The sequence below is a fragment of the Lagopus leucura genome, unplaced genomic scaffold (assembly GCF_019238085.1).
Source record: "Lagopus leucura isolate 7727_CA_CO unplaced genomic scaffold, USGS_WTPT01 Super-Scaffold_100002, whole genome shotgun sequence".
In the NCBI taxonomy this organism is placed as follows: domain Eukaryota; kingdom Metazoa; phylum Chordata; class Aves; order Galliformes; family Phasianidae; genus Lagopus; species Lagopus leucura.
In genome coordinates this window covers 42,165,960-42,187,828 of record NW_024962263.1, presented here as the reverse complement: position 1 = coordinate 42,187,828, position 21,869 = coordinate 42,165,960, and the positions used below count along the sequence as shown (strand labels likewise).

General features: G+C 35.6%; 1 protein-coding gene across 9 annotated transcripts in view; it reads left to right on the top strand.

Moving 5' to 3' along the window:
• PTPRM (protein tyrosine phosphatase receptor type M) overlaps positions 1-21,869 on the top strand; it is a 450,209-nt gene that overhangs the window by 102,427 nt on the left and 325,913 nt on the right. For all 9 annotated transcript variants that reach the window (XM_042870343.1, XM_042870338.1, XM_042870337.1 and 6 more), the window contains exon 2: positions 1,152-1,274. In XM_042870343.1, the coding sequence (XP_042726277.1) occupies positions 1,152-1,274 (123 nt within the window). The remainder of the gene's footprint in view (positions 1-1,151; positions 1,275-21,869) is intronic.

Here is a 21,869-nt window from a genome sequence, read left to right as displayed (position 1 = left end):
TCACTTGATGTACTATCAACCTACCTATTTTATTTCTGAATTTGTTTAATTGTGGAAGAGAGAGCTTACATCTGTTGTTATCATTGAGGTGAAATGTCAGAGCATGGAGCTGTCAGTTCTTTCATGGTTTTCTGTTCCCAGTAGCTCACTAATTGAAATCTGTGCACCTACAAGAGGTACGGAAAGGTGCGGTAGCCAGAGGTGCTAATTTCCCTGACATATTTAGAGCTAATGAAGAATTTCTATAGAAGAATGTCTTAGAACAGAGAACAGTATAGGATAACCTTCATGCAAGCCAATGGGGCAAACGTGTTATGTTTGCAAAATGAATTTCCATTAAAAATTATATGCCTGCAGAATACTTGTCATGAGTGATGACTATAAGCTGGGAGTACTTATTAAGAAGGCTGGACTTTGGTTAGGTGAAGCTCGTCAGATGTAATGATATTTTGTCTTATGTAATCCTATTTTCTTGATGAGTTATTCTCTAATGCTGTTTGTAATGTTCAAGGAAACCTAAACTTACAATGTTCAAATCTCTTTTAAAGCTAGATTTTGTCTTTTTCCTATCTTAGTAAGAGTTGGCAAGACTGAGCCAGCTATTTGTACAGACAGACAGCAAAGATGATGAATAGCCCAGAAGTTTAGTTTTGTTTGAACAGCTGCAGTATTTACTTTAATATGGACTGAAATATCCATGACTGGGGTTACATTTGTTTTCCTGGATAGGCAAGATGTCATTCTTCACTCGAGTGCAACGTCAAACATCAAAGAAAATGTAGAAAACAGAGCTTATAACCCTGTGTTAGTCTGCTACTAGAGGAAAAAAAATCTGAGAAAGCTGGACAAGTTTTCTTGTGTACAGCGATAGAAGTTTTTCTACATCCTTGTTGGTGGTGTTAGATTCCATTGTTCTAAATTCTTGAAATTAGAATTCTCCCTGACCCAGCTTTTGTCCACCTGCTTTGACCCTTGAGATTGTGTTTTCATGACAAGTTTTTTGTCCTCTCAGAACTGATAGTTAATACGTTTGCTTTTATTAAAGGACATTAAAAAAATTACACAGCCTGCATTGAATTGTGTTGCATTTGTTGAGACTCATAATCTGTTATCTGCATGTTATGTTAATCTTTTCTGTGTTTATTTTGCAGGATGCTGTACTTTCGATGAGCCATTTAGCACCTGTGGGTATAGTCAGTCAGATGATGATGATCTTAACTGGGACCAGGTGAACACGCTGACAAAACCCTCCTCAGATCAATGGATGCCTTCTGGTCGGTCTTTTATTTTGCTTTTTTCTCTTTGATGCTAGATTTTGTATTTATTTGGCATTACTTCACACTGTTAGTATTATAATGTGACTTTGTCAAAATCTTGTGAATTGTAGTACTCAAATCTTCAGAACAGCTCTTGTGAGGGATGTTCTGCAATGCAAAGGCTTTCTTTTGCAGTGCAGTTTCTAAAATAAAGGTTAGAAAGTAGGAATAGAAACTTTCTGTCATTGGGGAAAGCAGAAAGAATACAAAATGATGTCATGAAAAATGAAGATGAAGCAGTGCTAGAATGAGGCAGACAGGACTATGTAATGGGGAGGCTTGAAGAGAAGGAACAGTGAGAGATAAAACAAAAATGGCCTGAGGGATTTTTGTTCAAAGTGATACTAATCAAACTCTGTTCTAAAAAAGAAATGTAGAGTGAAAAGGAGTAAGAGAAAAAGGAATGGAGACATATACCAAAACAAACTGCCTTGGTAATATTCTTCTTGTTGTGTTTTGAAGACAGTTGTGATACTCTTATTTAATGCTCTTTGTGTACTGTGTGTAGGTGAACCTAATTCCATAGCAACAGCCTTTGCATTCTGATGAACTATAAACTTGTTCTGGTAACACAGTCTTCTTTATCACCTCAATCATACAAATACAGAGCAATCTGACCACTGACTTGGAAATATTAAACCTAAAATCAGTTATTCTTTTCCAAATTTTATCTGGACATGTTAAGAGTTCCCTATCATGGACAGGGGGCTGATATATAATTCCATCTCCTGGGTGCTGATTGCTTCCAGTCCAGCTCAGAATCTTCCTTTGCTTTTAGAGGCTGAGCCTAGTGTGACTCCTGTCACTATAAATGGCCAAAAAAAAAAAAAAAAAAAAAAAAAAAAAAAAAAAAAAAAAAAAAAAGCTACCTTATAAAATCACTGGTTTTAGCTTCTAGGGATTTCTTCTGTATGTTATGTTGTGATTTTGCGTGAATATACTGAAAATGCTCAAAACCTTCACAGATGGATGTGCTAATCATTTCATTAACATCCATTGCAATTAAAGGACTTGTCATGATGTACTTTGGGCTTTACATAAAATCTCTTAAACAGTTGTCCTTCCAAAGAAAGTCTTCCTTCCTTCCTTCCTTCCTTTTGAGTAAGGAAATTAAATTTTATTATTAGAATTTCACAGCATGAAACATTAGAAGTGACCGTATAAACAATAGACACTAATCTAATCTACAATATGTGCTAATGAGCCTTAGATACCATTCACTTGTAAAAAGTCCTCTTAGCAGTTTCATTATAGGTTTATCACTGTTGCCTGGTGTTGTGGACAGTATTGTATCTGAAGTTGACAATTGAAGAGCTTCTTCCTTCTCCACTGAGCCTCCTGTGGGAAAGGTGAGGCTCTCCACTTGAGCAGAAGTGTTTGGTTTGCCTGCATGCAGTTGACATGCTAGATTGAGTTCATAACACGGATAAAGAAGGCTCTTGCAGATTTCTTTTGAAACAGGCTCTCATCCAGCGGTGTTGGCATGGACTGCAAAACTTTTTTTGGACTATTTCATCAGTGCTTAATACTGTGTCTCAAGTTAGAGCTCATGCACATAGTTATCAGTCATCTTAGCCTGCAGTACGAGCTATACACTCTTTTTCTCAATCACACCACTGGAAATTCTCTTTCTATTCCAATTTTCATTTACTTGGATTTTGCAAAAGAGGTTGTCAGTATGTGTTGTATATATTGTTTAGTCTTCATGGCAGCTAGAAGAGGTTGAACTGTATGTCCTTTTCTCTGATGATCAGAGACTAAGATTTTTTTTCCACCGGAGGCAAGAGTCCAGCCAAAATAAGGACTGCTATTTTTACGGAAGGAAAATTATGTCCGTGTAATTTTATTTCTGTTATGTCATATGGATTGTTTCTTATTTGCCTTTTAACTTTTATCAGAATACTAAAATCGTGTCCTGTTGATTAAATAGAAAGATGGTAAAATTGGAAATAAATTATATTTAGAGCATAGGGAATTTCATTTCTGTCCATAAAGGAACTGAAATATGCTTTGGGAGTTTTAGGTCAGAAGATGAACATGTTAGTTTGATAAGGGTTGTTAATGTTATTGCCCTAAAAGGTCAAAAATCCTCTTTGAGAAGGAAAGAAATGTTCATTACTATTTCTTTTTTTGTGAAGGAGAAGCATTTTTTTTCTAAGGGTATGATTCAGTCAAGTAATATCTAATTTTTCTCTGTTTCATTTAGACAGTTTTTTTCCTATTCTTGTTCAAATCATCATCTTAATGATTTTAATTAGCTTTCAGTTAACCTTAGCCAGAGAGTTATGTGATACACTTTAAAAAAAAAAAAAAAAAAAAAAAAGATTCCAAGTAGTTTGTCAGCCGTTTCTGAGCTGCATATTTTAGGAAAAATAACTTTAGATAACAGCAAATAGAATGTCTTAGATTACTGTTTTGTAGGGAATTCTTGGCTTGAAAACAAAATGCTTTATGCAACTGTATTGTAATGTTAGACTGAAACAAGTACTCCCAGTTCCAGAGTCCCTTGTCAGATGAAAGAATTAATGCACAAAACATTCCCAATTCCCAAGAATGTATCAGTGACTGAGTTGGTATCAATATATATAGTATTTTATATAATTTGGTGACAGTGGGGGGCAAGAACACTAGTTATAGCATCTAATCTATTTTAATCCACATGGGACTGTTGAGGCGAGCTGTACTTTAGTTTGATAAATATTTTGGCTGTATATGTTTACTGCAGTGGGAAAGTAGTGTCATGTAGCATCTATATATATGTGAATGTATTATTGTACACACTATATATTTTATTGAATATTAATAGCTCTTTCTGAGGTGTAGTTTTGGATGAAAATTGGTGAATTATAAAAAAATAATTTTTAAGTTTTTCTAAGTGTTCAGTATGTTGAGCTTTAATCCTTTTAAGATTATTACTCTAATAGAAATATATGAGGTTATCCTTACTAAAGTAAGCAGGACATTAGCTCCCTAATTTTCTTGATAAGTATAGGAATGACCTTTAGTGAGCACTGCTAGTCTGAAAATGTACCAAACAGAGCCAAGAAAGGAATGACATGTATATATATGTGTATGTTCCTATGGATTGAATAAGGCTGGTTAATCTGCTCTTCTGTTTTAGTGGTCTTGTGAGTCAGCTGGACTAACTGCTGTGGGAAATTTGGCAGTTCCCTTCCCTCAGTTTGTCTTTCTTAGTTTTTTTTTGTTGTTGTTGTTGTTGTTTTTTTTGTTTTGTCTTTCTGTTTCAAGGATGTGTTTATGGTATTGTTCAAAAATATAATCTGGAAACCCTTATTATTAATATTATCATACATTGTCCTGTAGAACAGTTAAAGCATGTACAATAATGTTAATGTGTGCATATAATACAAATGTACAGTATCTAACTGGAAGCTTTCTAGCTGTAGACCAGTAAAGATGTCTTCATAATGAAAAATATATCAAAATGGTAGATTACTGTATCTGTACAGCAAGGATTTGATAGCAGGAGATGTCTTCAGGGATGGCTTCAGGGGACAATTTCAGGGAGTATCTACAAACCGTGTCTTTGTATTTGGAAAGCAGTTGCAAAGATCCCTTTTCCAAAGCTGCTTTAACTTTTTTTATTTCCACTTGAGTTTCTCTTTCTGCCTTATGTTGACATCAGTGTGGATATACCTGTTTTACTTTCTCCGCATCACAATAGCCAATCTTTATCATCTGAATTTTCAGGGAGAGATCTTGTTTTTTCTTCATATTGCCTCTTCATTGGAAAGGTGGTCCCTATATATTTGTGTTTATCTGTACTATGTCATTGTTCTTAACACTTCAATTTGCCATTATGTCTGTTAAAAACAAAAATGCCTAAATCCCTTCCCATTGTTAATACTGTTTCATTATCTTATTTCGTTACTGTCTTCTTTTTGTAGAGTAGTTCTCATTTTGAGATCCTTTGATAATAAAAGTGTCCACTGGAGTTTTTCTTCCTGCATTTCTATTTTTGGTTGATTCTCCAGATGGTAATTTCTTTCTCTGAATTTTTCCAGCTGCGCTCTCGCTCTGTAAGCCCATTTGTGATCACATACAATCAAATTCATCATGGCCTAGCAGCATTTTGGAGTTGTGGTGTTCCTACAGGGTGCTCTTTTGCTTTACATGATAACTCAAAATGCATGCTGAGTGCGTGAGACTGCTGTAGAGATACCATCTCTGTTATCTGACAGTCAGTCAGAGTAGCATAGGCATATAAGTTTTGTCTTAGAAGGGGAGAAGAACCAAAAGCACCGGAGGTGTTGGATGAAGAGTGAAGGGAAAAATAAAACAAGTATGTGCAAGCTGGAGACTAAATAAGTACATAAATATACATATATATATATATGTACACATGTATGCACGCTTAGATTGCCAATCGCAGTTTACATGCCAGTTGTTCTCACTTAAGAGAATGAGAATGCAGGACCAGAGCTGTGGAACAGGTGACTGAATTAGATCTTATGGAGTTCTCAGCTCTTGCCCTATTCATTATCCAGAGAAAGCTCAGAAGAGTTTAAAAAAAAAACAAAAACAAAAACCTACAGAACTACACCAAAACTGCCCCAAAGCAAAACACAACAAAAATAACAAGAATTGAAACTTAAAATCAGAAGGTATTTTTGAGATGTGTATTATGTTTATGTATGATGAGTCTTGTCATTGACAGTGTTGAGTCTTGTCATTGACAGTGATGCAAACAGAATCTCACAGTTTACTGTGAGAAATGCAGATATTGTCGATAGTCAGCTCTACACATTGTTTGCTGGAAATAGTTTCTGCTCATGTCCATGTATTAATTTTGTTGCAAAACTCTGTGTTCAGCTGTAAAATCCTCCTACAGTATTTCACAGTTCCAGTTAATTTCCAAGGAACAGTAGCATTATTTTTCTTCTATCTTCTATTCGTTTGATATCACCAAAGGGATGTCACTGCACTGACACTGAGTCACTGGCATCAGCCTTTCATTCAGTTTAGAACAGTTCAAAATCAATTACAAATCAAATCTTCACAGACTGCTGCCATTCAGTGGATTGAAAGGAGCAGTTTTGAGCAGTGAAGACTTTAATGTTTGATGTAGTGCTGGTCAAAGCTGGGATGAGGATTCTTTTTATGCTTTATGAGATGATAATATATAATTGTAGTGACTATATTTAATTTTTTGAATGACCTATTTGTATCCTGAGTATGTAGTGTTGCTAATTGTTTAGCAGTGTCTGTAAATAATGCACATAATGTTTTTATAAATGATTGCTTAAGATGGACTTTTGATATGTAGTTACCAGATACACATAGCAAGCAGATATTTCATAAAACAAGGTACTACTATAAAGTGGTGTTATAATATCATAGAATGTGAAACAATTGTATGAAAAATGTACACTATTATTTAATTGTGTGTAAAAGGGTCCTGATCCCTATAAAAAAGATAAATCTTAACGTTATCAATTGGCTAGTTTGTATCAAACTCAGCCAAAATGCCTTACCCTGTAAAGCTACAGTGTTTTGACTTAACAGTGTGATGAGTGTGTTATCATTAGATACATTTTAGCACTGTCTCATGTTCTTCTGTTAAAGGGGATGGCTTTGTTCTGTTTACTTTTGTATAATAGCGAATCCAATCTATTTTTTATTTAAGGCTGTTTGTCCCAGGTTACTTTGAATAGCTGCTTCTCTCAAATTCGAGTGCTATCCAGAGGCAGCATAAATTACTGTCAAGTACTGGGAGTTATACCTGTTTACTGTGTTCCAATTTTATTTTTGTAGGCTTTTCTAGACATCTAACACTGGTATGTTTGGCATTTTGTTGCGTGCCCAGGTGATAGGTGCAGACACTTAGAACATGCATACCTGTTTTGTAAGCAGTGTGTGTTGATGTGTTTGAGGCACTTTCTAATTAGCTACATAAGCTGGTATCATTTGCTGCTAATAGGGAGCAATGTAGAGGTCAGCTCAAGCAAACCACCTGAGTACAGATCCAGCCAGCTTTGTGCTGCCATGGCTGCAGTGCAGGCACTGAATGAGTCAACTACATTGAAAACATACCTAATAATGCCCTTTACAGGTATGTTCAACAACCAAGGCAATACCACCAGCCATGCTGCAGGTATTGTGTGTTTTGATGACTTATTTGGACCTCAGAGTCATTTTTAGCTTCTGACCTGGCTTACAGATTTCAGCACCTGACCCAAATCCTGAGTTTATTACGAGTACTGTGCATACAGTGTTCTTGCAAAGGGGAATAAACAATGAATCGGTGTCAAAGTTGCTGAATCTGAATCAATGACAAGGTTCCTAGCTTTCTTGAGAAGTTACTTGAATGCATTTTGCCTACATGCCAATTAATATTTTGGGTAAAATATTGGGATTAGTATGCTTAATCTTCTGTAGTAAATGATTTATACATATGACTTTCATTTTACACTTTCTTTCTGCTTTTGTGAAATGAAGTATTTGCATACAAACAGCACATTTTGTGAGGTGATGCCCAAGGAATAAGTCTTACAGATTTTCATTTCAAGCAGCTGGCCTGCTGTAATATTTATGGCAACTGTGCTGTACCAGAAGGAGTGTAATAATAACCTCCTTATCTTTTGCATTGCAGTAGCTATCTGATATTTGTGTACAAAATTAGAGACCATGCTGCAACTGGTAGAAGTGAGTGCAAGATGATATGCTAGAATCCACCAATAGCTGTTGATTTTATTAACATTTGACTGGTAAATGATGATAAGTTATAAACTATTTTTCAGTCTTTGAGAAATTCTTCCACAGAAGTCAGACAGCCTACATGAAAAGTCTGTGGAATTCACTGCTCATTAAACCAGAGTATTCTCAATGCAACCTAGAAGGTAAAGCTGACAGCTTAGGGTGCTCTGTGTAACACTGCGTAGTGCCACATACTGCTAAGCAAGCCTTCCAGCCTAACTCGTTTACCTTGCTTTGATTATACTTTTCCTGCTGGGGTTATATGTAACACCTGCAATGATATATGCTGAGAAGCAGGAAACATGATAAACAAGATACTGCAGCTGGTTTTGAAATGGATTTCTTGATGATAAAAATGTTTAGGATTGCAGAGTTTTACTGTTACACATCGGAAGTCCAGTCTCTTTCCCGACTTCCAACTGCAGTGCTAGCCAATGTCTTGCTGGTTAAGTGCATCAGCCTTGTTCCAGAGCTCCCTGCTAAATTAGAAGTACACTGCCTAACTCTGCTTTTGTTTGCTTTTGTTTGCTGCCCTCCATGGAGTGTTCATGAGGAGCTCTTTCAGGTGAGAAAGGGAGAAAGTGTTTCTTGTGGAAATAGGCAGTAAGTAATGATTGAGGTATTTTATCTGGGACTCATTACGGTTGCCTTCATCAGATAAGCTGATGTTTTTTGGCTTGAAAAATCTGCAAAAAAAAATAAAAATAAAAATAAAAATTCATTTGTGGTGGGTGCTCTTGGTTCAGAAGAGACCACACAGAATGTAAATCTTATTTCCTGGGGCTGTGCCTGAGCTTTAATCTAGGTAGTTTTGGACCTCATAGCGATAGAAATGAAGAAGGACAGGCTTTAGTGTAGGGGTTCCTAGGTACTCACTCAGCGTTGAAGGCTGTTACTATGCCTTCACTGCCCTGAGTATCTCATTGAAGCTGCTGTAGTTTCTATTCCAGTTTCATCAGACCTGCACTAAGGAACAATACATTTTTTTGCGTGTGTTTGTCTGCCTGTTTTCTTCTATTGGAGAGTGAAATTAATTAGGCAGTTTGAGAAAAGCTGTGACCAGTAAAACACCAAAAAGCACTGTGAATAAACAGTGAGTCAGAAAATTCTCCTCTAGGAGCTGCGCTCACTGCATTGCAAGATCAGGAGGAAGGGGAATAATCAGAGTATTCCTAAGTAAGCTTTTTCTTGTTTAGTAATTAATCTATTGAAAAAAAAAAAAAAAGAGCCTCTTAATTTCTTGCAGGGCTTTTCTTTCAGTCTCATGCTTATCCCATTAGATTTCTTTTCATCCATCTTGCCCTTTAGAAACTAATAAAGAGTGGATCAAAACCTTTCTCTGCATCTTTAAAGGGTGTAACGTGACTGCCTTCATTTCAATACCAGATTTTTTCCTGAGTTAGTAGTTTGTCTTCAAAGACAGTTCTTCAGTATGATGAGAATGTGGTCATTGCCACAGTTAATATGCTGATGAGCTGGAGATTAACTCCATCGCTCTTCTTCAGGAACACAAGCGTGATTCTTCAAGAATTTTTTTTTTTTTTTTTTGGCATATTATCTTAAGCCTTTCTGGTGAAATTAACAAGGGAGTTGTAGTTTAAATTATATTCAGGGAGATTTTTTCATCCCCTCTCACAGCATTTAAATTGGCATCGATGACTGATTGTTTTTTGTTAGCAGCTTGATCATTGACTGTAGTGGCATTGATTTGAGGCGCAGGTCATTAAATGCTTTATTGAAAAGCTGTTTGACAAACTTGTCATTCATGGACATACTTGTTTCTTGGGGTGAAATTACTCAGAAGGACAAGGCAGAGATAAAGAAAACTGTGTCTCTCTGCATGTCTAGACTTTTTAGACTTTCGCTTCCCTGTTGAGGATGGTTATGTGGATGTAAGGGAACAAATATGGCTGTGGAGCTAGGTTAGTATACAAGCAAAATGAATGGATTTCGTTTTGTATTGAATTTTAATTCTCTTGTATTAGATACAGTCAATTTTTCTAAAGAACCAGACAAAGTCTTAATTCTCTTGTATACATGTTTGCAGAATCTGGAGTCAAAGAAGAAGCAATTAAAAGGCTTTCATGAATTCCGTGAGCTGAATTAAAGAGCTTGGTACTTCTGTTATCAGTGTTAAAGCAATATAGTTATTTCACTCACCAGCTGAAATAATGCATTCTTCATCTAGAAGTCACAACATTTCTAATCAACTGCATTTCAGTAGCACAAAGAAAAAAAAATACTGTCTGGACCTCATTGAAAATTTAATGATGTACACAACCATTTAATTATGAGAGAAACAGGTGCACATCATTATCGAAGTCATAATGTTTCAGCAGCTAATAACATCAAATATTTCTGATAATTGCAACTGATCACAGTTCTATGCTTCTCACATGGTGAGTATGTAAAAAGCACTTTTCAGTGCTTGCATATTCATGTTAGAACATGGGAGCTACAGATGCACTTTTCTCAGCGATAACTGCATACATCATCATATTACATGAAGTTGAAATGTGATTGTATTGTTCCTTAAAATTCTATTATTTCATTTCCCCATTACCTTAGAGAGGAGGGATGTCCTTCATCCAGTTTCAGTTTCAAGTTTCTGGTTTCCCCATACTTGTACATTCTTGGGTTACTCTGGTTCCTGCTGGAGCGTGGCTGTCCTTCACAGTTCATTTGTTGCTGTTGTGGCATTTGACTCTTCCCAGCATCACAAACTCCTTCAGATCAGAAAAGGATAAAAGTAAGACCAATACTTAGGAGCACTTAGAAGCCCACAGCAGTGAGTTAAATTAAGTTGAAATTAAGTGAATGTAAAACAGTGACGATAGAAACTCATCTATGGAATTATACGTTTGGAACATTCTTACATATTTCTGGAAGCATGTAAGCATTGTATAAGTTGCTTGGTAAATAAGAAGACTTCTCCGAGTGCCTACTATGTATGCATTTGTATCTCATGGTTCCAGCCTGAGCTCACCAATTATGTGTTCTTCCCCAAGATGTCTGTCTCATGCAGTTGCACAAGCAATATATCAGAGGTACAGTGATCCTTAATATATTCTCTCACTTTTCATGTATTGAGCATCACAGAAAAAAAGAGAGAGGGAAGCAAGCATCTGAGAAAGAGGCTCCTTTATGTTGAACCTAAGTGATTGGAGCACTGCTCAAAGGAGATAGTTCCTTGACTTTTCCTTACAAGGTTTTGTTAATAGACTGCCACTCAACAAATGAAATGCAGCAGCCTTCAAAAGACCCTGGCTGGGCTGATGGGGGTCCTATTTTGTTCTGTACACAAAAAAATAAGCTTCCTGCAAGCCTCAAATTTTGCAGTGGAATAAATTGATGTTGCACGTATAAAGAGATGAGTTATCTTTCAGCAATGAAATTTTGGTCTTACTTGTGCTGTGGTGTTTTGCTTGCCATGTTTAATTTTAGCGTGAAGCGTATTTGTGAGGGTGGAAAGTTGTTTGTGGAAATTACTTTTTGTGGAAAAATATCCATTCAGGCATTTTACTCCCATGGCTTGCAAAATATAAGCAGCTTTACTGAGAGCATGGCAGTTTTTCCCCTCTGCTTTCCAGCATATCAGTAATAACAATTATATAATAAGAAGTTTATTATATTAGTTACAGTAAGGATAAACTGTATTTTCCAAGGGCATATTAAAATGCCTATTGAATTTAAATTGCCTCTGCTAATTGTTTTAGTGTCTACCTCTAACTATACTTTTAACATAAAATACTGAGGCCAGTTTCACCTTCTCTGAAAGTCTATAAGGAAACAAAAAAAAGAAAAAACCCACCAAAAATGGATATGGTATTTATTCACCACTAAAGTCAATCTTTAGGACTTTCACATGTACAAAATGAGTTTGTATTACGTGTAGTCTTCACAGGTGCATAGCACCAGCAGGATGTAATAGTATTCCCCTGGTGGTGTACATCAGAACGTGTTGGAATGGCTTGCCTGGAGATCCTGTGGGGTCTTCTTCTCTGGAGACATTCAAAACCCCCCTGGACATGTTCTTGCGTGACTTAATCTAGGTGTTCCTGCTCTGGCAGGGGGATTGGTCTTAGATGATCTTTTGAGGTCCCTTCTAATCCCTGGCATCCTGTGATTCTGTGATCCACATCAAGTAACCTTGCAACCTTGAGATAACCTCCTCCTCATTCTTCATCTCCACTTAAAGCTGGATGCATCAGAAGCGCAACTGACATGTTTGTCTTTATGCAGTACTGAGGTATAGTTTAGATGCATCCTTTTCTATAAAGTCACTCCCCCTTGCAACCTGATTATTTTCATTAAGTAGCAGTGATATTCTGACTCAGCAGCAAATGGTCATAAAAAAAAAGTCTTCGTGTGGGTCACTTCTGGGATCTGAAATCTGTAATAAATATCTCCTAGAAGATATCTAGCAATGCACATGTGAAATTATCCAGACATAAAATGTGTTTTTCTTACCCATTGATGTATTTGACTTTAAAATTTCAGGAAAGAAATCCCCTGAGATCTTTTATTTACTCATACCACTGTCATGTAGGGGAAAATACTGTTTTGGAAAAGCTCATTCTCCACCGACAATATGGAAATAAAATTGGTACTGCAACAATGCTTCAACCACTAAGAGCACTATTATTTATCTTTTGTGTTTGACAAATAGAGCCCTCCTGTGTAAGGGAATCTAGAAAATCCTCTTGTTTAATATTAGGTAATTTGGTTTCCTTCACTAATGCTGAATTTTGTTCTCATTACGAAGAAAAGTGTTTCTGAAATTATATAACTTCAGGCCACTGTTTTGTGTGCTAATAAGTAGACTGCTTATCTTCAAGTGACCTCTTTTATCATGAAGCTGCACGTTGTATGTTTCCTTTTTTTTTTTTTTTTCTCCAGTTCTATTTTCTCCAGTACTATTGTAAGGTCAAAGCCTGACAAAAGTCCCATTTTTTAAATGTTAGAATTATTAAACAAGAACTCCATAAGGAAGGCAAAACTTGATTGCCAAAAGGATTGTTCATTTTTGTTGGAGATTGCTAAAGTAACAAAACCCCCCACTCTCTTCTTGTTCTGTTCTATAGTTTGTGTGCCATAATGCTTCTTGGGAAAGTGTACGTACTTATAAGAATTTAATTCTCCTTTCATAATTTAAGTTTTGTACATTTTTGTGGTCTTAAAGTCTTCATAGTGATTCTCTAAATTCTGATGAATATGCTTGCCACAGACTTAAGTCTTTGTGCCAGCTGTCATGTTTGTTATCCTGTGCCAAATTTCTCTGTGCTACCTCCAACTCTGGATGCTTTTACTGCACATTATCAGTGTTCACAGATCTATTTCCTAACTAAAGCTTTGTTGGTATGCTGCATTTTAGCATATCAGTGTTGCAGAGTCCAGGAAAGCACAGACTGTCAAATTCCTTAAAGGATTCTGGGATATCCTTTTTTACTTAATAGTTGCTGGAGCTCCCCTTTGCCTATTAAAATGTGTTCCTTTTATGTTTTTCCTCATTTATAGAAAATTTGATGGGTCATTTGAAGATAGGTCTAAAAAAGCGCACGCATTAATATTTATGGCTGCATGCATTCCAATCCAGAAGGCCTGACTAACAATTGGATATAACCACATTGATTATTTTCAGTGCATCTGCTGAGCCACAGGATATTCTGAGCATGATAGTTGCCTCGGCTTTGAAATAAACACATGAAGAGATTCCATTTCACTTGGCTTCCAAACACACAGATGTGTTGCTTACATTCAAGATAAATGATGTTACAGTCTGCCTTATTCCAAGGCATTTTTCAGTACTTGATAGCAAGCTTCATAGCACATGCTTCTTCCCATTTCAAGGTTAAATTGTGAAAAAGCATGTTTCCGGAAACTGGAAGAATCTTTCTGCAATTTTTGATTGCTAATTAAGTGCAAATTAGCAGCAGATAACACAAAGTTTTGCCCTCATCAGGTATTGTTTGCCTACAATTATGGAGTTTGTTATACAAGACATTTTAATTATAGCATAGTAATTAGAAGTATAATTACTGTTTTTCTTTATTTGGTACATTCTTTGTTATTATATCAAAAAGCAATTTGCCTCAAATATTCTTGTGAACTTGAAAAAAAAAAATCTAAGGAAATTTATAGAATATCTTTTGGAAGATAAATGTATTGAAATAAAACAAAACTTCTTGATGACTGCTGCTTGGACAACATATTTAGAACTTGTATGACATATATGGATTATAGTAATGCACTTAGTCTGATTTGGGGCTGAAGCTGTTTTACAGTTTCTATACACAAAGCGTGCATTCATTTTACAGTGTCAACATATGTACTGGATTGATTCTATTGATGTTGGGCTGTTTCACTGAGCGCTGTGTCCATCTATACTCTGCTTTAGAGTCTAGTTCAAGACACCTTCCAGTTAATAAATGTTATCCTTTTTTATTTTGTGGTGGGAGCCAGAGATATGTGCCAGATAAGCAGGTGAAGATTGTATTTTGGTTTGTATGTTCTGTGGTTGGTAAAATTGATAGCTGCAGGAACAACTTTTGTAGGACAGCAGACATTTCAGAAATCCACTATGATCTTGGAAGACTGTTTGCTAATATTCAATCAAATCTAATGCATGTTAATAACCCCAGAGCATTTTTTTCTGCTATTTTCCATTACTTTTTTGCTGAAGCAATTTAAACTTGAAACAAGGCCATCATTAGTTCTGTCAAATGAATCCATCTTAAAAATCCCTTAACATCTTCCATTCGCCTTTTGAGATGGAGTGCTGTAGCTCCTGCTTTTAGAAAGCTTCCAGGATCACCTTATTTCAGCTACTGTTTTCCGGTACTATGTGATCATCCTTCCTAAGAAAAGAGATGGACCACACAGCTATTATTTTCTGTTTTGAAGTTAGACCATATCAGTTGATCTCAGTTGGTTTTCTTGATCTATCGGTAGAATGAAGTCTGAGAGAGGGACTTAAAAGGTTTTGCTTACAGTAGATGAAGGATCAACAGTTGTTGGAGTAATGGTAAATGTCTTCTGCCAGCTTTCTGATCATAAATTCATGTAGAAGTGGCTCTCTAACCGTTGTACTGCAAACATTCAAAATGCAGTGCAAGTATTTAACTTTGCTGTTGCTGAAGAACTTGAAACACTACTGTGGTATTTTAAAGAAGTTTCAAAGGGTCACTTACAGAGATGTCTGTGTTAGCAATGTTCTGGCTACCACTATAGCTATTCCCATCATCATCAAAGTTTTTCTTTCCAATGTAAAAAGAGTATTACAGATGCCTTAGGAAAACAGATGAAGGAGATTCCCTTTGTTGTATGGGTGAGGCTTAGAAAAGGAAAGTTTAGCCAAGAAGGTTCATAGTTAATGTTGTGTTTTGAGTCATGTAGATTCAAAACATTACTTGTTTCCTATACTGAATAATGTGTAGAGTAGTGGAGTGCTACTCTTTGGGAGGTTATATTTTGAGAATCTTTAGTAGTATAGCTAATTTATTTCTTAACATTTTCAGGTCTACTAAACTGTAAATACTGTTATTGTTACTGAAACAAAGTTATGAGGGGGTGTTTATAGCTGTATGTGCTCACAGCAATTTTGTGTCTTGTCAAAAACTGAAATTGCATTTGTAACATGGAAGAATGATTATTGGTGCTGTTTAATATGCTTTTTTTTTTTTTTTTTTCAAGATACCATTAGAAATTGTTAGTAATAGCTGTCTATCACTCAGCACTCATTGAATGATTCATGGTGAGAGGGGACCTGAGGAGGCCATCTGACCTAACATCCAAAAGCAAAGTCAGCTTCAGCATTAGGTGCTATCTACATCATTTTTACTTTCTTCAAGAAAGTCAAAATGGTGGCACCAAACAGTGGCATCTGGCATCACAGTAGCATCTTCTTGTCCTAATCACTGATTCATTGCTATGCTAGTCCTTCATAGAGTTCTTTTGTTCTAATCAGTTCTGTATAAGCACATCTCTTCATCATGGCCTGTGTGATCTTCATTGAATCACCAAGGCTGGAAAAGTCCAACCATCTATCTGCCACCAATATTTCCTCACTAAACCATTCCCTTAGTTCAGCATCTAAATGTTTCTTGAACACCTCCAGGGACAGTGACTCATTTTTGAAGATGCCATACCGCCATTTTTTTTTAGTTCTTCTGTGTGAATTGACAATTTCAGTCCTTGTTTCATGCCTTTTTCTTTGCATAGTTAGTGTACAAGCCTGTAAATAGAGGGGAAAAAAAAAAGTCATCATGGGGATTGAGAAAGGCGATGTTCAGCACTGATGACTATTTGGGAGAAAATAATCACAAATGGCACGTAGTGTGTAGATTGCACTCTTGTAAGTTAATCTCTGGTTAACTGGCAGTAATAAAGTTTGCACTTGTATTTATCTAAGAATGTCAAATGTTCTTATAGGACTAAACACCTCATAACTACCATGAGGCTGTGTGGTATCCCACATAATTTACAGGCAGTCTAATTGACCTGGGGAGGTTACGTGACTCACTTGAGATAATGTCAGTGGCAGAGTGTGAGATACAGCTGAGATGTACTCACTCTGTGGTTCCTAGCTGTGTGCATGTTTTGCTTTCCACTCTAAAACGTCAGTGCTGACTTGAAGTCCATGTTCCATTTCTAACTCAAACTTCCATTGAAATTAATAATGGCCTTAATGAAATGAATGAAAAGAAGCACTGATAAAACACAAACATTTTAGAGAATAGATGTGCTCATAAATAAACAGCTACTCTAAAGAAATATTCTAGAAACAATGCAGATAAGATGATAGATGTTGATTTTTTTAATTATTTTTTATTTTTTTTGTGTGTGTGTGTGTGCGCTGCATACCTTTCTCACTGGAACTGTCAGCTTATTCAGACAGACTTTATATTATTGCAGAATTGGTAAACATCTTCATTCATTAGGTACCTGGGTTTTAGAAAGCCCAAGTACACCTCTTTAACCTTTAACAAGAGATGGAGCATCATATCAGGTATGTCACGTTTAAGGGCTTCTCTCTGGAATTGTTTTTCTTTACAATTTTGGTTGATGTTAGTAATCTTGTTACTTGCCAACAGTACTATTTTTTTCATGTCTTTTTTCGTTTTTAAATATTTCTAAGTATTACCAGGTCAACTTAAGCATTTACATTTTACTGTGTGAATAATTGGAGCAGCAAGAATGCCTTGCTTCTCTTTGTTATGCAGATTGTTTTTGAAGGGCTAAGATTTGCTTTGAAAATTGAAATCTCTAAATCTCCATTTCTGAGTCTTCAATTTTAGTGATTGAAACCGCATGCAGGTATACACGCACACCAATCTTAAGTTTCAGTGGCTTTGGCGGTGATCTGCAGGACACTGGAATCCCTTCTTACCTAGGATCAATTTGTCTGTTTTGAGGCTAGAAGCTGCAAAATGTTTGTGTGAGGTTCTGTTACAAAACAAAGCAGAAAGATTAGGAAAAAAAAATATAAATGTAAAAAAAAAAAGAACAACCAGAGAAGGATTGAGGATTACAGGTTTTACAGGTTTTTGTCAAGGTTTTAGAAACCTTATTAAAGTTTAAGGGAAAAAATAGCTCACCTTTACTTTCTTTCCTACCTGAAACAGATGGAAAATAGTAAATGATAGCAGAATGATGAAAAGTTTTATGCTAGAAATTTGCAAGGAACAATAAAATACTGAAAAAAAATACAGAATTCAGTCTTCCTGTTGATATAAGATAAATATTAAAAATTTTTACATATTTCTGGGGATGTCATCTCCCTTAAAGTTTGAACAGTGTTTTCTGTCTTTAAAAATGTGCTGTATTGTTGAGGGGAATGAAATATTTTCTGCTTTCTTCCTCATGCTTGATTAAAAAGTAATTTCCTGGTAGTGATTTTCTTGGGTGTTTGAGGACCCTTAGGCAACATTTTCACTAGCATTTTCACTCCTCAGTATTTTCAGATTTTCTTTCTTTCTTTTTAATTGATTTGAATGAGTATATTACTTTTGAAAAGCAAAAGTAAAAAAGCAATCTTTTTAGTTTCCATGAAATAAAAATGATGCTATAGAGAATAACAGAGTGCTGAAGTTTTTGCTCAATCATGCTTTTTACACGTTAGAAAATTGATATTGTGAAGATATTTGTTACTGTTGTTGTTTAACCCAAGTTTAAAATTAGTTCATCTAAAGGATAGTTTTAATATGTAGATTAGTAAATGTAACTGGCAGATGGATAACTGATGGATGTAAGCAGATGGATCCATAGCAGACAAGTTTAAGATCTTGATCGCATGTTTGGATTAGCCACATGATGTTAATGTTTTTTTAGTTTCCATTAAATCCTAATTCTGTTTGAAGGCTCCATCAATCTTACAGCAATATATCTGACACACATGAGGTTAGGATAAACCAGGCAGTGTGAACGTATATGTTTATGATATATTCTGGAAATTCTGATGGTTATGGATTCCATTAATAGAAATTAAGAAATCAGGAGTCAAGGTGAAGGAAAGTGGAAAATTCAACAACTTACTTCATTAGCATGGTAATGTACTGAGCATTCCCTTCCAGTACTTGAAGGGAGTGTATAAGCAGAAGTGGGAATGACTGTTTACATGGCTTGACAGATAGCACAGGTGGGACAGGGGAGGTTTAGGTTATATATTAGGAGAAAGTTTTTCACTCAGAGGGTGGTGACACACTGAACAGGATGCCCAGAGAGGGTGTGGATGCCTCATTCCTGGAGGCATTCAAGGCCAGGCTGGATGTGGTCTGGGTGGCCTGGTCTGGTGGTTGGCGACCCTGCACACAGCAGAGGGGTTGAAACTCGATGAGTTTCTCTCTTTGAGGACTTTTTCGACCCAGGCAATTCTGTAATTCTTTCAACTGATATAGTCGAGTAAAGAAAGAGAGTGAGTTGCTTCATACTGGGAGTTGAACTTGCTGAGGAGGAAACTGAAGGCACTGATGAGTTTACTTCTTCAGGATGGATATTTGGACAGAGTGTCATTAGCATGACAGGGAATTCTAGAAACTTAAAAGAGTTAGGCATGCAAATTGTGAATATTTTAAGTTGAATTTTGTAAGTCAGAAATAATTGCTGGTTCACATTAATAATAATAAAATGTGACCCATGTTATATTCAAAAAACTTAATCCCCTAGGAATCAAAGTTGGTCACAGAAATATGGAGTTTCTTACAGATGTTGTTTCTTAAAGGGATTTGATACTAGGATTTGATTCTTTTCATAGTCCTTTCTTTCTTCCTTTTTATTGTGAAGGATTGGAAAACAGTAGTTACGAAAAGATGAAATGTTCATTCAGGATGTTTCCAGGCAGCAATTTTTCTAATCAAGTTTAAAGAATTTTAAATTAGCGAAACTAGGCTCGTAAATCATAATCATTTCAGTTAGTTTTTGCTGCTGATCTTGTTACATTCTAAAATGTATTGAATGAATAGGAAAATGAAAGAAAGAGTTCAAGATTATTCCTGTTTCTTTGCTTGAGCTAGACTTGCAGAGTCATAGGTAGATCCTGAAGTAGCCATCGTCAGAGCACATTCCAGAGTTTTCACCCTTGAGTACAGAGAAATCAAGGAGAATTTGTTACATGTTCTTCTCATCTGCCAAACAAGGTGGAAGTTAAATTACTCTGTATTAGCAATATTATCAGCTACTAAAGCTAGAAGAGGTTCTGAAAGAAGCTTCTTCCAAAGTGACAGTAAGAGCTTGCTTGTCTACCACTGATATTTTTCAGTCATTGCTTTTTCACTTTCCTAGTATGACCTATGTGAAATTTATTACTGAAATACAAGAAGAAGTGACAGTACTGTAAAAAGATGAGAAGAAGCAGTATATTTGTGAGAGAACTGATTCATTCTCACTGACCTCCATTACAGTAATGATATCACCCAGTCCACCTACTGAAGTGATAATGAAGTAGAAGTAATTAGGATTTAATAAAAATCTCCCTTGCATTATTCTTTCAGGAAATTAACTTACATTCTGTTAAAGCCTGGTGAGTTTTACCTCCTATATCATGACAAGCCTTATGAAAATATGAGCAAGGTGTAGGAATAGCCTGTGTTCATTTAACTATTAATTGTTCATCATATGGTGACATCTGTTGAGTTGCAATCTGCGCAGAAAATCAAGTTTAAGTGTCATGAAATAGAGGATGTTGCTGCCTACCTGGAAAGTTTTGTATACTACTACTACTACTACTTATAATAACTACATTTCAAGTAATAGAGAGACTTACATAAAGAAATAAAAAGAGGATTGATTTCCATCAGTTTTTTAAATTAGTGAGTCAGTGTGGACTTCAAATAAAACATGAAAAAGAGCATAGCTTTATTAGCCTGACAAATTGCTCTGTGCCCACATGGCGTTCAGCACATAGCTATTTGTTGTGCTTCACATGGCAACTTCTGTGTCTCAGTCGGCTGTTTCAAAACATTTGTTTAAAATATCCACACACTCCAAGAAATATGCTTACAAGGATATTATTTCAAATGTTCTCAATGTGTTCTTAAACCCTAATCTCTGAACTTGTACAATGCGTACTTGTATAACATATGAAAAGGATTGCTGACATCTGCTAATGTAAGTGTATGTTTGCTTTTTGGTAGACTATTCTCGACTTTCCTCTTGTGTTCAGTAGGTGATAAGAAAGAACAGAAGACAGATGTTTATTTTCTGAAGTAGAAACTCAGGAATTTGGACTCTTAAGGAGGCTGGGAAAGAGGTCATCTACTTCAAAACTAGTTGACTTCTAAAACAACTTCAAAAAGTTTGTCGTTGTTTTGTTGGTTGTTTTTTTTTTAGTTTTATTTGCTGTTTTCCTTTTTGAATATTCCTTTTCCAATTCCATCCTCATTTTGCTTTGAATATCCAGCTTGAGATCTGGATTTTGCTATACACAAGGTACTGTCTAATACACAAAAAAGAACACTGGAAAATGGGGACTGTATTATTTTTACCTTTGTTAAGTATTATAACTATAAGTAGCGTTTGTGATTGTAGCCAATAAAAAAAATTTGGGCTATAAACGAAACTTTTATTTTGAATATGTTCTGCCACTGATATGTTTTCTCTGGAGTGATTCCATTGAAAGAGGTGATCTTTTATTATTATTATTATTGTTTTTTTAATTAAGATGTCTAAATGGGAAACTAACAACTGAAGTCAGTGGTAACTGAAAAACTCTGAAAATAAATCTGCATAAAAGGTGGCTAAAGGGGCTTATTAGTAGCCAACTCATCAACTCCTTTATGTAACATAATTGTTTGGCAAAAGGAGGAGGTGGCAAATGAGATGGGAAAAGGGGAATGAATTCTATAGTCTCTTGGTAAAGCCAAGTGATACAGTTGCTTTCCTGAAAATCAATTTATGTCAGTATGTTTTGTGTTCCTGCTTTTGACACCAAGTTGTAGTCTAAATGAAACACTAAGTATTTATTATATTGTAAAGGATAATTGAGTCTAGCAATTATTCATTTTAGCATTTTCAATTTTCCTTTAATGTTTTCATGTAATCTGGTTCATTATGATAATGTTTCATAACATTTCTGAAGATTTTTGTCTCATTAAATGCTACTGAAGTATAGTTTATTTGGTTATGTGAAGCAGGCTTTGAAAATAACAAAAAAGATCTGCAGTATTTCAGAAATTACATTAATATGATTCATGCTTCCAGACAATGACGGGAAATTTAATGGAGTTTGGACTTAAGATCATATTTTAGTCAAACAAACTAGACTACAGTCAGACCACAATAAATATAAGTCAGTTTAAAAACTAATTTTTTAATTAAATGTTAACCATACGGAGCCATTAG